The sequence below is a fragment of the Vidua chalybeata genome, chromosome 18 (assembly GCF_026979565.1).
Source record: "Vidua chalybeata isolate OUT-0048 chromosome 18, bVidCha1 merged haplotype, whole genome shotgun sequence".
Lineage (NCBI taxonomy): Eukaryota > Metazoa > Chordata > Aves > Passeriformes > Viduidae > Vidua > Vidua chalybeata.
In genome coordinates this window covers 1,870,528-1,888,916 of record NC_071547.1, presented here as the reverse complement: position 1 = coordinate 1,888,916, position 18,389 = coordinate 1,870,528, and the positions used below count along the sequence as shown (strand labels likewise).

General features: G+C 44.5%; 1 protein-coding gene across 1 annotated transcript in view; it reads left to right on the top strand.

Moving 5' to 3' along the window:
* The first annotated feature begins 384 nt into the window (after positions 1–384).
* AACS (acetoacetyl-CoA synthetase) overlaps positions 385–18,389 on the top strand; it is a 38,514-nt gene continuing 20,509 nt past the window's right edge. The window contains exons 1-5 of the mRNA XM_053959646.1: positions 385–1,083; positions 4,102–4,205; positions 7,226–7,346; positions 10,142–10,255; positions 16,097–16,194. Of these exons, the coding sequence (XP_053815621.1) occupies positions 966–1,083; positions 4,102–4,205; positions 7,226–7,346; positions 10,142–10,255; positions 16,097–16,194 (555 nt within the window). The 5' untranslated portion in view covers positions 385–965. The remainder of the gene's footprint in view (positions 1,084–4,101; positions 4,206–7,225; positions 7,347–10,141; positions 10,256–16,096; positions 16,195–18,389) is intronic.

Genomic DNA, 18,389 nt, shown 5'->3' with positions numbered 1-18,389 from the left:
TATTCTGGTAGCACAAAAAATCTGAATGAGATACAGAGCAAGTATACAATCTGCTACACTTATTTTACTTTCATATACAGTACGTCTGCATAATTTTCCATCAAATTCCCATTTTTGAGGAATTCCCATGAATTAGAAGCAAAACCATGACCTTGAAAATAAGTTACATAAGCAGCACGGTGAATCGTGGAGTCCTTTAGGTTCTAAAAGACCCTTAAAGATCACGGACTAGCAGTGAATTGCTAAAGAAAAAAAGCACGTTAAGTGCTTTATTCCAACCAATTCCCGGCTGAAATCGGTTGGTGCAGAATCTCGATGGTCACTCGCAAAGCCCACATTTAGAAAGCAGAGCAGCAACATTAAGTTTTAATCCAAGGTGCAAGCTGTGTAGGCTGGGAGCGTTACACAAGCGCGAGGCCACGGAGAAACGCGTTTCTTGCCTCATTTTTGGGTCAAAGACACTTGTTGGTACTTCTTCATGCCTCCTTGGCGGGGGGGGGGTGGAAAAAACAACTAAACAGAGCGGCGGTGGTTTAGCGGCGATCCGGTGAGAAGCGCGAAGCGATGGTTCCTCCCGGGGTGCCCACGCGGCGTCTGGTGACCTTTAGAGGGGACGGGGCGGCTCTCGGGTGTCCGGGCGGCCGCTCCCCGGTTCATCCCGCACCGCCCGCGCCCTCCCGGGGCCGCCGGCGCGGGTGACCCCGCTCTGCCCGGGCCGTCCCCGCCGCCCCTCCCCGCTGTCCCCGCTGTCCCCGCCGTCCCCTCGGCGGGCGGGGCGGGGCGCACCGCCCCGCACTTTTCTCTGCGGCGGAGGGTTACGGAGTGATGCGATCTCAGGCGCCTTTAAAGCGTGCGCAGGGCGGAGGGCCCGCAGTCAGCGCCGGGGCGCGGTGGGAGCGGTGCGGTTCGGGCCGTGACGGTGCCTGCGGGACGGACGGTGCTCGCCTCGCTCCACTGCCGCCGCCATGTCCCGGGAGCCCGAGATCATGGAGTCGCAGGTGATGTGGGAGCCTGACACGAAGCGCAACACCCACATGGACCGGTTCCGCGCCGCCGTGGCTAGCAGCTGTGGGCTCCGCTTGGGTGAGCGCTGGGCGGGGGCAGGCGGGCTCTTCCTGGGGCCGGCAGGCGCTGCCTCCCCGGGGTGGCTTCACCGTGGGCCCGCGGCAGGTGTGAAGCCCGTCCGTGTGCCGCTCAGGTCCCGGGCACCCCGCGGGTACGTGGGCACGGAGCTGCGGGCGGGATGCCCTGCTTGAGCCCCAGCCAGAGGCCTCCGGGGCAGCATCCGCTGGAGCGGAGGTATGTACAGCTAGGAGGGGCAAACAGCCTTATCTGCGCCTGCTGCTGCGGCTGGATGTCAGCCCAGGCAGCGCTACCTGCGGAGGCTCCCGGTCTGGAGAGGCTAGCAGAGGCACTGGAGTGACTTCGTGTTTTAAAGGGATGTGGGAAGGCCATGGCTGAGGTGAGTGTAAGCCCTTAGCACGATCCTTCAGCAGCAGAGGCATGTGAGAGTGGAGTTATGATCACCTCACCGTGAAGAGTACGGGTCTTACAGCAGTCAGGTACGCTGGGAGGTGAATGGTGATGCCTAAGCTTGTTCAGTGGTGGAAGTTGCTGTGCATCTTCCACGGCTCTCGAACTGCCATCCCTGCTTTGTGCTTGTTCAGAAATACCTGTGTGGCTGTGAAAATGTGTGAGGTTCTTTGGCTTAGAAATAACCTGTTGCCTCTGAAGTGAGGCCCGCTTTGAGCAGGGGTTTGATGTCCTGACGTGTTTCCAACTCAGAGTGTTGTTTTTTCCCATAACTGCTGGCTGTAGGTTTCCATGTCTCCAGGCTGTCAGGAGGCAGTGGTGCTGGCTCTGTGGGCTCAGCTAGATCGTGGGCTGAGTAAACTTCAGTGCACGTGGAAGTCAAACCCTTCAGTTCTGACTAGTTTGTTTTATATTGTTCTCACTAAGTATTTGGGGCCTATATAAGCTGCTTGTGTAGCTTTCCTGTAATCATTTATCTGATGGAAGGTGAAAGGAGTAGTTTTGGCAAGTGGCTTGGAAGCTTGTCAGTCTAGCATGTGTGTCAGTGGTGTGAGCAGGCACGTTCTGGAGTGGTAGCAGTGCCAATAGTGCTTCTGGCAGTTCATGTCTAGGAAACATTTCCTTACCTTGATTACTGTGTGGGTAATCCAGCTCATTATTTTGATTGCTGGTAACTTCCTATTGGAATCCAGGTGTGCAGTGTCTTAACTCTCCTGCTGGATGGGAAGCAAGTTAATCAGAGTTTTAGGCAACTCCTGAGTGGAATGATGTAATTGGTGCACATACAATCAAGAGCAAATGCAGTTTCAGATGGGCTGCCTGTGTTTATGGCTGAAACAACCAGAACTCTTTTCATCCCACTTGGAAGTGGCTTTCTCTATTGGAAGGTGCACTCCTGTGTATATTTAGAAACCTTTGTCAGCTTCCATTAGGCTTGCACTGGTGCTTGTTGGTGTGAGTGCAATTCACAACAAAGAATGGATGCTCTCCCACGTTAACATGCGGACTCTGAGGAGAGCTGAGGGCAATATAGTCCCTTAGACAATGGTTCTGCTGGGCCCTGGAAATGTAATAACAAAATGCAGTGTTTGATTGCTGAGTTACAGGCCTGTGCCCTGAAGGACATGCATGCTGAAGCTTATTTGGAACAAACTGTTTGTGCTGTAAGAAACCAAATTAATAGCGACCTGTAGCTTCTTCTTTATCAAATGCTTTGGAACAGGTGGTACAATTGGGTTTTGAAGGAGGAAGTGGAAAATTGAGTTCTTCTTGTGTCAAGTCTTTGTGCAGCTGAAGTGTGGAGTAGAGGGTAGTGATGAGTAACTTTGGGGTGTAAAAAGGGTGTGTAGAGGCTGGGATTTGGGCAATGTGTGGATAAAATCTGTGTTATGGAGCAGTCTTTGCCTCGTCTATCAATAATACTTAGGGGATAATCTCACTTGGATGGAAAGGACAGACTGGGTGGGGGAAACAGTTAAGCAGTGGCTAAGTGTGAGTAACAGTGCAGAGATGGTTTTGAATATTTTTCTTTTTAAAAGCTGGAAGATGTCCTCCTTGTAGAAAAGGGATTGCAAAGATGACTTTTGCAGCAATTGGCTGGATAAAAGGCTGAAAAACCAGAGATAATTGGTGAAAATGCTTTTGAGTGGTTTAGCTGAAAGCACCAAATAGGGAACAGTTGGCAGAGCAGGAAACTTACTGTCACTGATGGCAGAAACATTTAATTGGTTCCTGGCATAGCTTCAGATATTGTGGACACGATGAGGAAATGTCACTTCCAAGCTTGCAGTGGGAATTTTGGCTTTAGTTATTAATGCCTAGAACTGTTTTACACTAAATTTCAGCATTTAGTTTGAATTCTGGGCTTTGTTATGCATGCTTCAGGTTGCTTCATGTGTTTCACAATTGGGTAAGACTTCAGCTGCTTATTTGCATGTTTTTAATGACAGACCATGGTTTTAATATTTAGCTAGTAAACATATTGTTCAACTTCATTCATGCTGTTTCAGCATGGAAAGGTGAGCTGCAATTTGTCAGACCTCATACTCGCCGAAAATTAAATGTACTTCCTGTGACAGTTGATGCCACAGCTGGATAAAGAGTGCCTCTAATCTCTGTGTGCCTGAGCTATCAGAGGCCTTTGGCCCCAGACTGGGACCTTACAGCAAATGTCTTTTGTCAGGAAGCCTTGTTTATCTTTTGCTGTGTGAAAGTGTCCTGTCGATAGATAGGAAGTGTCAACAAGCAGGACTTGTTTAATCTTCAGTTGCACTGATGGGAGGGGAGTGTGTGTAGGTATTGCAGGGAGTTGTTAGAAAAGGTCACTGTCTCTGTGGTGGCAAATGGCTCAGAACAGTCAGGTGAAGTGATGCCATCTGTTCAGGTGTGCAGGTGCACTCTGTTGGCTCTACAGTCACTTGCTTCGAGCAGAAGTGATCCACTCTGGGGTCAGATTTATCCTCCTCATAGTTTTGACCACAAATTTTCTTTATCCGGGATATCCCTAATTGTAGTTTGCTGATCCCTGTAATTCTCTGCATAATGCTGACACATATCTATTACTTCCAGCCAACTATGATGATTTATACCAGTGGTCAGTGGAGTCCTACTCCGACTTCTGGGCAGAATTCTGGAAGTACAGTAACATCGTCTGCTCTCGCCTCTACGACCAGGTAAGTTCAGTGCTTATCTTGCAGCAAGTGCGACACAAAGTGGAAATAAACTGATGTTACAATCAACCTTTTGACCTCTCTTAGAACTCTGGGAAGTGATACAAGGAATTGGCCTCGTCCTGAATTTCCCGGTGTGGTGGATGGTGGTGTTCTGTTGCTGGTACACTTTAGGATGGTGAAACCCTCGAGTTTTGTTGTGCTGAGCAGTTCTGCTGTAGTGTCCTTGTGCTCTTGCACACCTTGTCATTCCTGGCTGCTCGTGGGGAGTCTGCCACTGCACTGCCTTCTGCCTTAGGGTTGTGCTGGTGGAATATCATCCTGGTTTTGTAAATGCTGGCATTCTGTCAAGTTCACGTTTGCCTTTCCTGAGTCAGTTTACCTAATGAGCACACCTGCTACACTCTGGCTTTGTAGAACTGGTTATGGAAGCTCCTGCAGTCAGGTGCAGGCTTGAAATATCTCTGAGGGAATGGTGGTGGTTGTACAGGAGCGTGGGTGGAATACCAGACAGTGCCCCAGAGCTCCTTTGGAAGAAAGGTGACTCTGCAGATTTTGCCAATGGAGCCCTTGCATAGAGCTGGTGTAGGATACCAGCATCACCCTGTGGTTTTCCATCTGAGGGACATGTTGGGCTAATTACTTGAACAGCTTGATGCAGTGGAACCTTCCTGGGATTTAGTAGGGAGGACTGGGCTTGTCTTAATGCCTGGAGTCCATCTGTTCCAGAGCCCTCAGAGTACTGGCAGTCCTGCAGAGGAGACTGATAAAGTTTCCTTTGACTTTTCCTGTTTTACTGATTTCTGTACTGATGAGATAGATCAAGTGGTTCTTCCTGCCTTGGGACTGTGTGCTCAGGTGTCTTATTTAATGTGACCCACCCTTCAGAAGAGGGACTGCAGCAAGAGTGTAAGAACTAGCCTGCTTTGAAGTGTGTGGTCTGAGCCCTATCAACACTTAAAATTTACATTTTCTGTAGATGCTAGTTCAAGCTCTGGGAACTGTCAGAGTAACTGAGCTGGTCTCTGGTAGCTAGAGGGCTGAAAAGTTTGATTTGAAGTGTCTTACAGATTGATCCTGGCTGTCTGCTGGAAGTAAGCATTATGTTTTGAGGTAAATACAATTTTTAATGAAACATAGTGACTCTTGTTCCCAAGCGGTGAAACAGCTTCTACTTCCATTTCTTAAAATGACTTGGGTCATTCTAAGAAAAACAATAAAACCTTGTGTACACAGAATAAAAGCAGCCAGGATTTTATTTAATCCTAGTAAAAGTTCTGAGTATGGGATGTAGTTGTGCTGATGTTGCTCTGTAGCAGTTGACATCTGTCACCCGTGACATGAACAGAGGAGCTTCAGTGTGCAGAGCTGTGCTGGCAGGGCAGCCCTGGAATGTCAACTTGGAGGCAGCTGGGTTTGAATGAAGGATGTGTCTGAATTTCTCCTTTTGCTGTGAGAAGCCCCTGACACCTGTTGGTCCTGTGGAGGGGCCTCTGAGGGAGGGATCAGGTTGTTCATCTAACAAAGTACCACTGCCCAGGATTGAGCTTAACTAGGAGTCACAGAAAATACTGGGGTGTGAGTCCAGCTCCTTGTGCTTGTGGAGCTCTTAGAAGCTCTGTGAAGGATTTTTTTTTTTTTCAGAAAAAAACCCAATTATTTTGGATCTTGTCCTGGAAAACGTTGAAAGCATTCTGCTGACTTTTCTTCAAGCTGAGGAAGTCAGAAATGAGTCAGTTTTAAGAGCAGCTTCTAATTACTGCAGTAATGTATGTTAGTATAAAAACCATTTGTGCAGCCTGAGTTGATATTGATGTTAGAACTCAGTTCTTGCCAATTATTAGGAGCAAAGGAATCTGAGCTCCCTTTCTTAGAAAATACATTTGAAATAAAATAATGCAGTAGTGCTCTTCCACATGAGTTTTTACTTAAAAGTTAATGTTCATATTGCCTCCAGTACATACATTACACTGCTCTCAAAGCATAAAACCATTGGGTTTTCTGGAATGGGATGTATTTTGGGGCTTGCTTGGCTTTCAGAAGAGCCTTTCACTTGGGCTGAAGGAATGCTGTTTCTGTAGTGTATGTGCAATCCATGAGAGAGAACCTGAGGGTATAAACTGAAGCTTTCGAAAACACAGCTCTAAAATAAAGTTTCCATTTAAAGATTTCCAAAGAAATGTGCTGCTGAGCAGCTGAATCACTAAGCAGAAGGGCATTCTGGAAGGAATTTAGACCTCTGGCTAATGCTAAGGGACTCTTCACCTATCAGTGTTATTAAAGTTAGTCTTAACTGTGACTTATGAAGAGGTAGTTTAATGCTTTGAGGCTTAATCAGTTCAAGATGGGGGAAGTTTTTTCAGCTGACTATAGTTTTGATTATTTTTCATTGCATTCAATTCTTTGCATGTCTTAGGATTAAGTGGGGAGCTACTTAATACAGGTTTATGAGGTTGTAGGATCCTGTTAATCCTAAAAAACGGAGAACTTGAATAAAAAGCTGAAACCCTTCAGTTACGTTTGACTCCACAATTAACTGTTTTGAATTACCATGGTGTGAGCTCGGCTGGTGGTGGGGAAGGGTGGGTGCTCACACCTTCCCAACAGGGTATGGCCTGGCACAGGGTTCACATGTGCTGTAGCTCAGTCCTTGTTTGGGCTGTTCCCAGGGGCAAACCCCCAGTGTTCCAGAGGTCTGTGTGCATCTCCTGCTCTGGGTGTAGTCACAATGGTTTGTTCTACTTGTGTATTAAAGGCTGGGCAAAGGTAGAACTGTCAGCAAGGAACTTTCCCTGGCTTTGTTGTAATGACGTGTTTGCATGTGCCAGTTGACAAATAATTAAACTTTCCAGGCCTCTAATTACAGGATCAGTGCCTGTTTGCCATCTGTAAGCTGGGAGAAGTGATTCTTGCCTAATAAAGCCTGCAAAGAGCTTGGGAACTGATGAGCTGACTTCTGTATGATGCTGTGAAAAAGCGATTCTGTTTGATTTCTCCAGGAACGAAGGGTGTGTTTCTTTCAGGTGGTGGATACATCCAAAAGCATCGCAGATATCCCCGAGTGGTTCAAGGGCAGCCGGCTGAACTACGCCGAGAATCTCCTGAAGCACAAGGACAACGACAAGATTGCACTCTATGCAGCAAGTAAGGGAAATTAATGCCTTGTGTTTCTAGTCCTCTCAGGACTAGGCCTTATGAAACATGGAAATAAACTGGTTTGGATGAGGAGGAAAAAGGGTGATAAAGTCAGTGTGACACTGTGCAGTCTGTGATACAGCTCTGCAAGAAAAAACCCAGCAAAACATGCTCTGGGAATATAGATGTGGAAAGCCCTTTGCAAGTTAAATGGAGTTTTCTTAGAATGTGCTCAGCTGCATTGAGGTAGTGGAGGTCATGCTGTGCTTAACATCACTCAGAGTTTGAGGTATTATTTCACATTTGTCTTTAACACCTACTGCTTGCCTTCAGGAAGTATTTTGGCACTGTAGCTTAATAGTGTCTCTTCCTATCCCTTTTATTTTAGGAATACTGAGAGCTATGTAGGGTTTAGGCAGCAATTAACTCTGCTTTTGGCACCACAGAAGACTTGGAATTTTACTTTTCTGGAGCACTAAATCTCAGTCTTAGTTTGTGTTATGCTAAGATTTGAGCCTAGTAAAATCTGTGTACACTCATAAGGATGGTCATGTTAAGACACAGAAGAGACTTTTTGTTGTCTGCTGACTTTGGTAACTTAAAACAAGTTCTAATCTTCGTTGGGTGGGATTAACTTCTGGGCAGGTGTGTGAGTGCTTCTTTAGGGAGCTGCATTTGGGGCTTCCCTTCTGCTGGACCTAATCCTTACCATGAGACTGACCAAGCAGTGATGCTTCTTAATAGCTTATCAGTGAACAATGAAGCCTTGCAGCTCCTCAGTAGAGAAAATGGTGCAGGACTCTGCATTGATTGTGTAGGTGTTAAAAATCTTACTTTGATTTTAGTGACACGGGAATAAGTTTCTGAGCTACAAATAAATTGTTTTTAAACAGCTGTGTGAGACAACAATCATGTTCTGCAAGCTTTTTGCTGGAGAAATACTTATCAGTTACATCTCACTGGTTAGAAGCATTGAAAGAGACCTCTCTGCTCTCATATATATTAAAATCAACTACCAGTTCAAAGAGAATGGTGAAATCTTTGGCCCAGTTTTGTTGGAGTAAGAACTGATCTGGTCAAGTCTGATGGAAATGAAGCTTGTAACCAAAAGCTGGCTTTAAAGTAATTGAGTCATCACTTTCAGATTTTGAGATCATTAGAAAAGCTTATCTATTATTTAGTGGAGAAAAAACATCAATGTAGCTGAGTGCATCTTGTGGAGCACCTGAAAGCCAAACATTGATTATTAAGTCAGTTCTAAATGTTTGTAGAATTGATGTGATTGATTTGTTAATGTTAAAAGCTAAACATGCAACTTGGGAAAGTGGAGTTAAATACTGTCACCTCAAAATATCACAGGAATTATTATCAATTCAGTGAATTGCTTGGTTTGACATGTGGTTATTGTTCTGTAGGTCTTTTTGTTAGGAAGTCACGGGGTGCATCAGAGACTGTCACGTAATCACAGGTGGTGATAGCAAAAGGAGCAAAGCCATTTCCTAGTTGATTATAGTATGAATGCTGGAATGAGCAGTTGGCTCCTTTGTGGTGAGCAGACTTCCACCTGCATCTCTTCTGTGACCTTCTGCTGTGTTTAATCTTCTTAAGACCTCTTAAGTCAGAGTATTTCTTGATAACTCCCTGCTGCTAGGTCAGAGTGGTGGTTTGGGGGCCTGGGTCAGGTTTGTGTTCACTGGGGATGATTCTGTGGGGGCTGTGTGGATGTCACAGGGCATAGGAATGTAACTTTCCTAAACAATTTCACTTGTCACTGGCTCCCATGGCGAGTCTTTTTTGTGATTCCCTTCTCCTGGGGCTTTAATCGTGGAGCAAGATCAGTGTCTCATTTCCTGGTGCTCTGTGGGAGCCCAGGCTCTGTTGGGCAGTCCCTGCTCAGTTTATGAACTACATGGAACAGGGACTTGGGCATGGCCTGCCCCCTTGCCCTGTGTAAGTCCAGATTTACTGCTGTGAAGGTCGAAGAAGGCAAAAGAGTAAAAAATGCCATTCCCTGCTTAAGGCAATCAGACTGAGGGCAGCTGTTCTGAGAGGAGCAGGGTGTGCAGCTCACCTTTCCTGTGGCATCCTTGGCACGGGTGTCTTCATGGGAAGTGCTGGCTGGTGGAAATAGGACAGCAGTCACGCTGAGGAGGCACAGGAAGGGACTTCAAGGTGACAGAGTTTTGCTTTCATAACTCTTAGGTTTGTTTGTTTGTTTTGTTTCACGAGTGATTTGTTAAGTGCTTATGTAACACCTGACATTCGGTACAATAGGGAAAACACCCTGCAGATCCTTTCAGAGGTGAGTTGAGTCCAGCTTTGTTTGTTGGCAGAGGCAGATGTTCCAAAAGCACATCAAAAGTCAGGCCTGGATGTGCATGATTTTCTAGTCACTGACTTGCTGTAAGAAAACCTGAGCTTGTGCTGCTTCCTAGACCTGATGAGAAAACTGAACAAAAAGGGAAAATGAGGTTCTTACCATGTTAGAAATTAGCCTTGGTGAGTGCAATCTATTTACCATGAATCCTCCTTGAGAGCACACCTTTCTTCAGTGAATAGTCTGTGTTTCTATAGAGCTGTTTATCTTTAGAAATGCTCTCATGCTGGCTGAAGAAATACCACTGATTAATACTTGATTCCCATTAAAAAGAAGAGGTTTTGGTGCAGCATAAGAGACCTCCAAAAGTGAAAATATAAATATTAGTGTTCTCTTAGAATTGCTTTCTACTAGGATTAGTTGTTTGTACTAGACTCATGTTGCAATGCCTGGTTTCTGACTGATGGCTTTAATTTTTTTTCCTCAGGGGAAGGCAAAGAAGAAATCCTCAAAGTTACCTTTGAAGAACTGAGACAAGCTGTAGCTTTGTATGCTGCAGCCATGAGGAAGATGGGAGTAAAAGCAGGAGACAGAGTTGTGGGTGAGTAACTTTTTTAAGGGACAGGAGATGGAATTTTTCTTTGAAATGTGCAAGTGAGTAGTCAGTTACAGAATCATGCCTGTGAAATAGTGCTTCACAGAAAACTTCACATAAACTTTCTAAAGAAAAGGCTCTTGTGCTGCTGTATTTACATTTGTAGGAAATACATTTTTAGAGGGAAGGAACATGGATTAGCCTGCAGGTTCTCTAGCACTGAAGGGGGAAGAGATGAGAGCTAGAACCCTGTGATCCTTTCAGCAGCTCACCACATCTTCTGCAGCAGTATTTCCTGTCAAGAGATTGTCATGTGTGGTTTTCTATATAAACAGGTTTTTGTCCTGTGAACAGCTTGTCCAGTGTGCAGTCCAGGCTTGGAAGGGAGTTACATTTATTTCTAAATTGCTGGGTTTGATCTTCCAGCTGAGCTGCTTCACCTCTGTTTTGTGTGCTCTGTGACACTCTTCAATTTGTCAGCAAGTCAGAACTGCAATATCCTTGAAGCTCCTTGGCTCAGGAGCAGTTCTGGTGTTTATATTGTTGTGCTGCTGGAATCCCATGTTCTTTGAGCAACACTTGGCCATTATCCTAAATGAGGGTGTGTAAATTCTTGCATGATGCAAACCCACAGTGATGAAACTCTTGGTTTGTTTTCTGCATGCTGCAAACTTGAACATATGTCTTGAAAACTAAATTTTAAACCCACAGCTATGGCCTGGAAATGTAAATCTACTCAGTAGAGCTCATTTCTTGCACATGGTATGAGTATATTCTGGAACTGGAAATGTGAAATTATCACAGCTGGTGGCTTGGTTTTTGACAAGGAATTAGAGCTAAATCCTTAATTAGGTATGAACCATACAGTGAAGTTGAGAAGGCTTGTCTGAATGAAGATGGAGATGCTTGAGTTTTATCTCCATTTTCAATCTTAATGCTGTCATGTTCATATATGACTATTTCTTGAGCAGCAGCAGGGAAAATGTAATCTGCAGCTGGAGAAAACATGGTTTTGAAATACAGCTGTAGCCTGTGCTGTTAATAATGCTATTATAATTTTAGTAACAGTTCCTTTTAGTTAATGACTGTTGTGTTTAGCACTGCAGGCTGGCTGATTTTTGAATTTTTCTTGTTTTGGTGGCTGGCTTACCTCTCATTTAAATTAAAAAGCATAGTTGATACTTTAAAAAAAGTATTAATAAAGTCACTTCAGATACTTCTATGGGGGTCTCAGTTTCTTTCCTGTGTTTCTCTGCTATGCCAGAGGATATTGGCAGTCATTGGAAGAGCTCAAGTGTAACATTGCAGAGCTCAACCTTCCCAAACTGAGTTGGGCAAGAGGCATTAAGTATTGGGTGGGGAAGCTGCAGTCCTACACCCATTTGTGGTATCAAAAATCGGGCTCTCCAAAACTTGCAGAATCCATGGGGTTGTAATTTATCCCAAAATTTAGAGCAGGTGGCAGAGGGAGAGGCAATTCTTGCTGTGCTTCATAGTAGTGACACAGGGCATGCTTCTACTGCTTCTGAAAAATCAGGTTTTAAATGGAAAGGAGATCTTCTATGAACTTCATTACAGCTGCCTAACATGTAGTCAGCCTGACAGGTTCTGACACCCTTTGTTGACACTTTCTCTTAAAAGCTGAGCTGTTAGAATTACACATGAGACTTTTACTGTTGTCTTCCTGTGAGCTTCATCTCCACGCTTCGCTGCCTCTAAGACAAGGCTGCTTTAACTTCTCATTACACTTAACATACCCCCTAGTTTGTTCAGAACAATTTATGGTTGCATCATGGCAGTAATAGTATGTTGGAGCTGGAGGTGGGCGAGTGTGGGTGGACAGGCAGTGGTGTCAGCACTTTCTTTCAGCTTGATTTCATTCCATTCTTCCCCTTCCCTCACTGAGAGCACTTAACAGTGAACATAATTGAAGCAGATGTGTTGTGAAACATATTTCTTCCTCTGAAGATGTCTTGCAGTACTGTCAGTGATGCCTGAACAGTTGGAAGAGGCATGGAAATCCTACTGCAACCTGCCCAGATCCACATGTGAGCTACTCCTGGTCTCCCAGTGGCCATCTGGCAAATAACAATGACTAGAATAAGAACAAAACCCAACTGGGAGGATGTTTCTCCTCTCTGGGTTGCTGCTACTCTATCCCTGGAGCCAGCTTTGCTCTGTTACAAGTCAGCAGTTACAAAACAATCAGTTACAATCCATCCTCAACAAAACATCAATGAATTACATTGTCTAAAGCTGCTATTTTATCTCTAGCAACTCTATTAGCCCTGGTTGCTTACGTGGGTTTTAAAGCTAGCTTTGTAAGAAGCTTAGAGGGGTACTAATAGTTCCAGGCCACAGTAATGTTAGGCAGGGTGGCCACTTGCAAGTCCTACAGGAGCAGGAAATGCTGAAAAGGGAAAATAGGAGTCTGCTGTCTGAATTCTGCTCAGTTTGAGAGCTGGTGTAGTTCAGTAATACAAGACATTGAGAAGATATTGTAGTTGCTGCTCCCTATTTTTCTTCTTCCTGAAGTATTCTTTCAAGGCTCAGACAAAACCTTTGATGCAGGGCACCAGTTCATTTGTTGATTTTGGTTTTTCTCCATGTACAAAACGGAATGTTTGGGAGCATCTTTTTCCAAGAGGAAACCTTTATTAAACTTTATGAAGGCATTAGGTGCTTGCATGGAATATGTCTCAGCACTCTGAGAAATCAGACTTTTGCCACAGTTTTCAGCATAATTATATCAAATTTTTGGATTACAGTTTTTATCTATTCCGTTGGTAAAGTGCTGCAGTGTAAACAAACACATGTAAGTGTAATCTTGGTGTGTGCTAGATTAAGCAAATAGCAACTGACAGAAAATGCTGAGGCACTTATTCCTGAGCAGATCAGGCTGTAAGTGCCTCTTAAAAAAATCCAGGCAGTGTTTTTAAAATGACACTTGTCCTGCTTAGAGATTGCACAGATTTTATGTCAGATAAAGCTTTCATTTCTGTTTTTATGGAGACTGTCAGGAGGAGTGCTGCTGGGACCCTTGTGTGTCATACTCTGGTATTCCTGCTTGATGAGTTCCAGCTCCTGAGTTTTGAGCCCTTTAGTCAGTTGCTTTCTAGTTCACCCAAAGGAGGAAGATCCTTTTCTTTCTGGTAACAGAAGGTAGTTTCCACCTTTCTTACCACCTTCAAGAAAGGGGTAAGGGAAGAGGCAGAGATAAATACCTTCTGTAGCCTTCCCCATGCTGACAAATCCTAGTCTTGATCCTTAGCTGAAATATTATCTCAAGGAACATGGAGGCTCTAGTTAAATACATGAGCAAACATGATAAATATTTAAATCAGCAGTACCATTATTCCTTTATAATACAGAGCTTTTACACAGTGGTCACTGCTCTGTGGCTCCTGCCTGATGTTAATCCAGCTGAAGAAGCTGCCTTTTTCATCCTCTGTCTGCAACATTCCTGTTTCTCCTGTTTTAGACACTGGGGACTGTGTCAACCCACTGAGTGCCCTGAGGGGTGTGCTGGTATCTCCAGGGGCACAGACAAATGCAGGGGGCTTGACATGCATGGCAGTTGTGATCAGCTGGAGAATCTCAGATGTGGGAGGGAGAAAAAATTAACTTCCTTCTAAATGAGAATCCAGTTTTAATCTGAAAGACTGGCAGGAGATGTAGTTTGTGTCATGTAGCTGTTGAGAGAAAATGAATGTGAATTCTTACTCTGCTGTGTTTGGAGCATCTCCAGCCAGAACAGACCCATATTTTTATTCCTGGTGGTGCTGGGACAAATCTGTGAGAGCCCAGAGAGCAGCAAGGCTTCTGGGACGGGGAGAAGGCACAGAAATGCAGAGTCAGTTGCTGTGCATGGTTTGTACCTTTGGGCACTTCTGGCTGGTATCCTCCAAAACTCAACCACCACCTCGCAGCCAGCTGACAGATGAAAGCAATGATTTAATTGTCTGGCTCACAATCATCAGCAGAGACCTGTGATCTTGCCTTGAGGGCTTTTGTGTGAAGAGATGGGAAGGAGAATTGCTTAGAAGAGAGCTGAAGCTTGTAAGCTGTGGCAAAGTAACAACTGCTCCAAAGCACAGGCAGAGATCTCTGTTTTCCTTGCACTCTGGCCCCCTGATGATCCCGTCCAAGAAATGCTCAGTGGAAATATTTGGCATCAATTAAAGAACAGCTTTCGTCACACAAAATGACATTTTGGTCTGTTCTGGTTCATATATTTTAAATTTGTCTTACAAGAAAAATCACTGAGACTTTGGGATACTGTGCCTTGTGTAAACCTTGACCCAAAGGGGAAAATAGCAAAATAAATAATGCTTTTATGGGCATGAGTTTTTGCTGTACTTTATGTGCTTAAGAACTTCATGGAACAAACCACTATAAGCTGTAGGCAGTTCTAGGGAGCAATTTATATCTTAACATGGCATGAAGCTTTTATTCACAGTTGTGTGCTTTCCAGAAATTGTTGGGTTTAAGTCATAATGCTGTTTTAAAAGTTACTACTCCCAAAAGCACAGCAGCTTTCAGTAGCTGCAGTGGCCCTGCTGGTTAAGAAACTGATTTCACTGATTTTTGAATGAGGAAAAAATCTCAGTTTAAGACTTACAGTTGACTTTTTACAAAGTTGAAAAAGGATGGATTTTTTTTCTCCAATGTAGAAAAACCTCACAAAAATCCATCTTGGCACCCTCCTACTTGGTAATATTAACATAGCAGAAATTGCTGTTAAGATCTGTGTTCTTAGTTCCTGTCCTGAAATGTGCATCCATAAATACCCTTCTTTGGGAAGTGCCTTGCCCTGGTGAGTGTTTGCTGTCAGTAGATATTTGTGGTGCACCTGCAGTCCGAGATCTCAGTGCCCACCCCTGCTGCTGAACAGGTTGGAAAGCATTTTTATTGCCATTTAACTTTTGCTTTCAAATGCAGAATTCTATTTGCATGTCAGAGTACTGCCATTACGCCCATCCTCTGCTTTTTTAAAGTACTTGGCCATCTTTTTGGTTGCTTAAGAAAGGTGATCTGAAACTCCAGATCTTTGATCCACCTCAAGTAGTTTGTAAATTCCAGTTGCACTTTCTCATTTGTGGGCTGGATTCTAGTCAGACTCAGCCACCCAGCACCTTCAGGAGAGTTGCTCAAATTGAGCTCACTGAAACTAAAATCTGACTTTCTTGACATTAATTTATTCTGTATGCCGTGATAAATTGAATTTAAATCTTGAAATCTTGCTGCAAGCTAATGAGAGAAACCTGAAGAGCCACATTTATGTGGGAATGTTCCAGGGCTTGTCCCACTCTGTTACTCCCTTATCAGCTGAGACACTGGTTTTACTTGTTTGTGTTTAAGATTCTGGCAACGTCTACCAGACAACATTTAGCTTTGTGAAGCTGAATCTTTGCTCTTGAGCTATTTATTGTCTTTCCTTACAGATACTGGTTCTTTCTCTGATGGCTGTTCCTGCAGTCTTGTTCTGTGCCCCTGCATGCTGCTGTATTTTCAGTCTCTCTATACCCTAATCAATGCACTAATTTTCTCTCCCAGTTACTCTTTTCCCTGTGCTGCCCTCTTATCCTGAAAGGCTTATTAATTAAGCAGGAACATTTGTAAATTGGGAGTAATGTAGATAAAACCCCCGATACAAATATTCTTATAGATGGATTTATTACTAATTCCTTGTGTAACTGATTTGGCTTCAAGGCACAACATTGATTGTGTGGAAAACTTCAAAGGGTGCTTCAGTCTAGGATTTTGCATTTTTAAAACCTATTTACTGTAGATAAAATACATTTTTTTAGTGTTGTTCCATCTCTAACCATTCCACCTCTGCCCTAGGTTACTTGCCCAACAGCATCCACGCAGTGGAAGCAATGCTGGCTGCTGCAAGCATTGGTGCCATCTGGAGTTCCACATCCCCAGACTTTGGCATTAACGTGAGTAGCCTCAGTGCCTGTGCAGAGCAGCCCTCCTGTGTCCCAGGCTGATGAGTTAGGGTGGCAGATGGCTTCTGTTCCCTTCAGCCTTGCTGCCACCTCCTGGCACAGCCAGGAGCTTTTCCAGCTGCACACACCCGCTGGCTTTCAGTTGTCACTGCTGATCTTCAGCTGGGTGATTGGAGTGGCTTTAGCTGCTCTCTCTTGGGATATTTTCACATGCACTCCATCATCTTGGTGAGCTTTTGTTATGTTAAATGTGCAGATGAGCAGCAGTGCAGCAGAGTTGTCTGAGCTTGGCTCTTTCTTCCCAAATCCTGCCCCAGGCTTAGCCACACTCCAATTTCTTTGCCCAAGTAGTCCCATCCTTTGCCTCCTGTCAGGGGGAGCTCAGCACCACCCTGGTTGGTCTTTCCCACAGTGAGGGATTTCATACTAATATCACTAACCTGATTAACTCTTTTTTTAGTGTAGAAATAAATGCTGTGTGTGAAATTATGATGTCCAAACGGATGTGCCCTGGAAACTTTGGGAATGTATTCTGCTTGGTTTGGAAAGTTTTTAGTGGACATCAACAACACATCTAAATCACTTCTAAGGGGGGTATTAAACCTTTCTTCTATCTAAAAGAAGAAAAATGTAGTGGTTTTGAATTGCACAGTGCAGAGAGCAATGTTTTTAGGTAAACCTCTCAATTTCAGTGTTTAACCCCAGTGTCTGGGAAATGTATGGAATAATCATTCCTGGGTTAGCACTAGAGGGCAGCAGCATTCCATGTTCTTACACTTGAGGGTGTATCATTTGGAAAAAAATGATTAAAATCATTACAGCCTGTAATGATCAATCTGTTCTACAAATATTTTCTGCTTGCTCAGAAAATGATGGTATATGGAGTATTTTGTGCAATGTGATTTGATCTCTTATCTGGGGAAAGACTGCTCACTTTACTTGAATTACAAAGGACTGGTATGTTTTCTGTCCATGTTGGTGTGCTGTTGTTTTCAGTGCCCAGCTTTTAGTTTTTTGTGATAGCTTTTTAATGAAACTTGGCCTTGGAGCTGCAGTGCCATCAATATAATTTATTTTCCTTTGGCAGTGTGTATTGGCATGAATTCAAATCCTAAAATCATGAGGGAGATCAGCAGAGGCCCTCAGAGACATTGGCTTCCACCCTGAGGAAAAGCTATTCCTCCTTTTGTGAAGCTGCATTAGCCCTGTTAAAATACACCAGGATTTTTGTGCTTGGAGGAACAGTGTAGCATTTTCAACATTTGAAGTCCAATTGTGTGTGTGTGTGTTTTGTGGAGCTCAGAAATGTCACTCCTCAGAGCTGCCTACACACTGCAGGCTCTGAATGCCATCCCTCCAAAGGCTTCAAGCCTTGAGGAAGTCTGCTGTCAGAGAAGCACTGAGCTGCCTCCCACGCACCACGCCACTCTTGGCAGCTGCTGCTTCATCTCCCCACTCCCTGTTATCCATCCCCATAAATTAATGGCAAAGGGGTGGCCTGTGCATGAGAAATGGTTGGATTTGTGTGGGAATCCAGCACATCCCTCTGGCTGCCCTGGCTGGCTCCAGACCCTGGCAGGGGGCTCAGAGACCTTGGCACAAAGTCAAAAACACCTGTGGCTTCCATTTTAGCCCGTGGGAAAAAACTGCCAACTCTGTGTGAGGAATTACAAACCACAAGGGTTTGAGCAGTGTGGTAGTTGAGTTAACACAGGGTGAAAAAGTAGAATTTTGGGGTTTTTAGGATGGGGTTCAAGGGGACAAGATGGAGGGATTTGGGCGTGTCCTGACCTTCTTCTCCTTCTCCTTGCCCTCCATGTCTTGCTGTGCTGGTGACACTTTTCTGTTGGTTTAAGGCACAGACACACTGTCCAACACCAATGACAGACATTGGCACGTTATTGCAAACACAGCACACGGAGTTTTGGGTATAAAATGTGAACACTGCCCTGAGGGCAGACAGAATGCCATGGCCGAGCTGCTGGACAGAGCTCAGCAGGGCAGAGAGAGAATGTTCTAGATCAGGGAAAATAAACACCCTTGAGAAGCCGACCCTGCACATTCAGACTCCTCCTCTGGCTGCAGGGCTGGGAGAACAGGGACTTTTACACTCTGGGATCACCTCACACCCAGATCCCGAGAGATTTGTAAGTTCATGAAGAAGCTCTGCTCCCAGAAATGGGTGA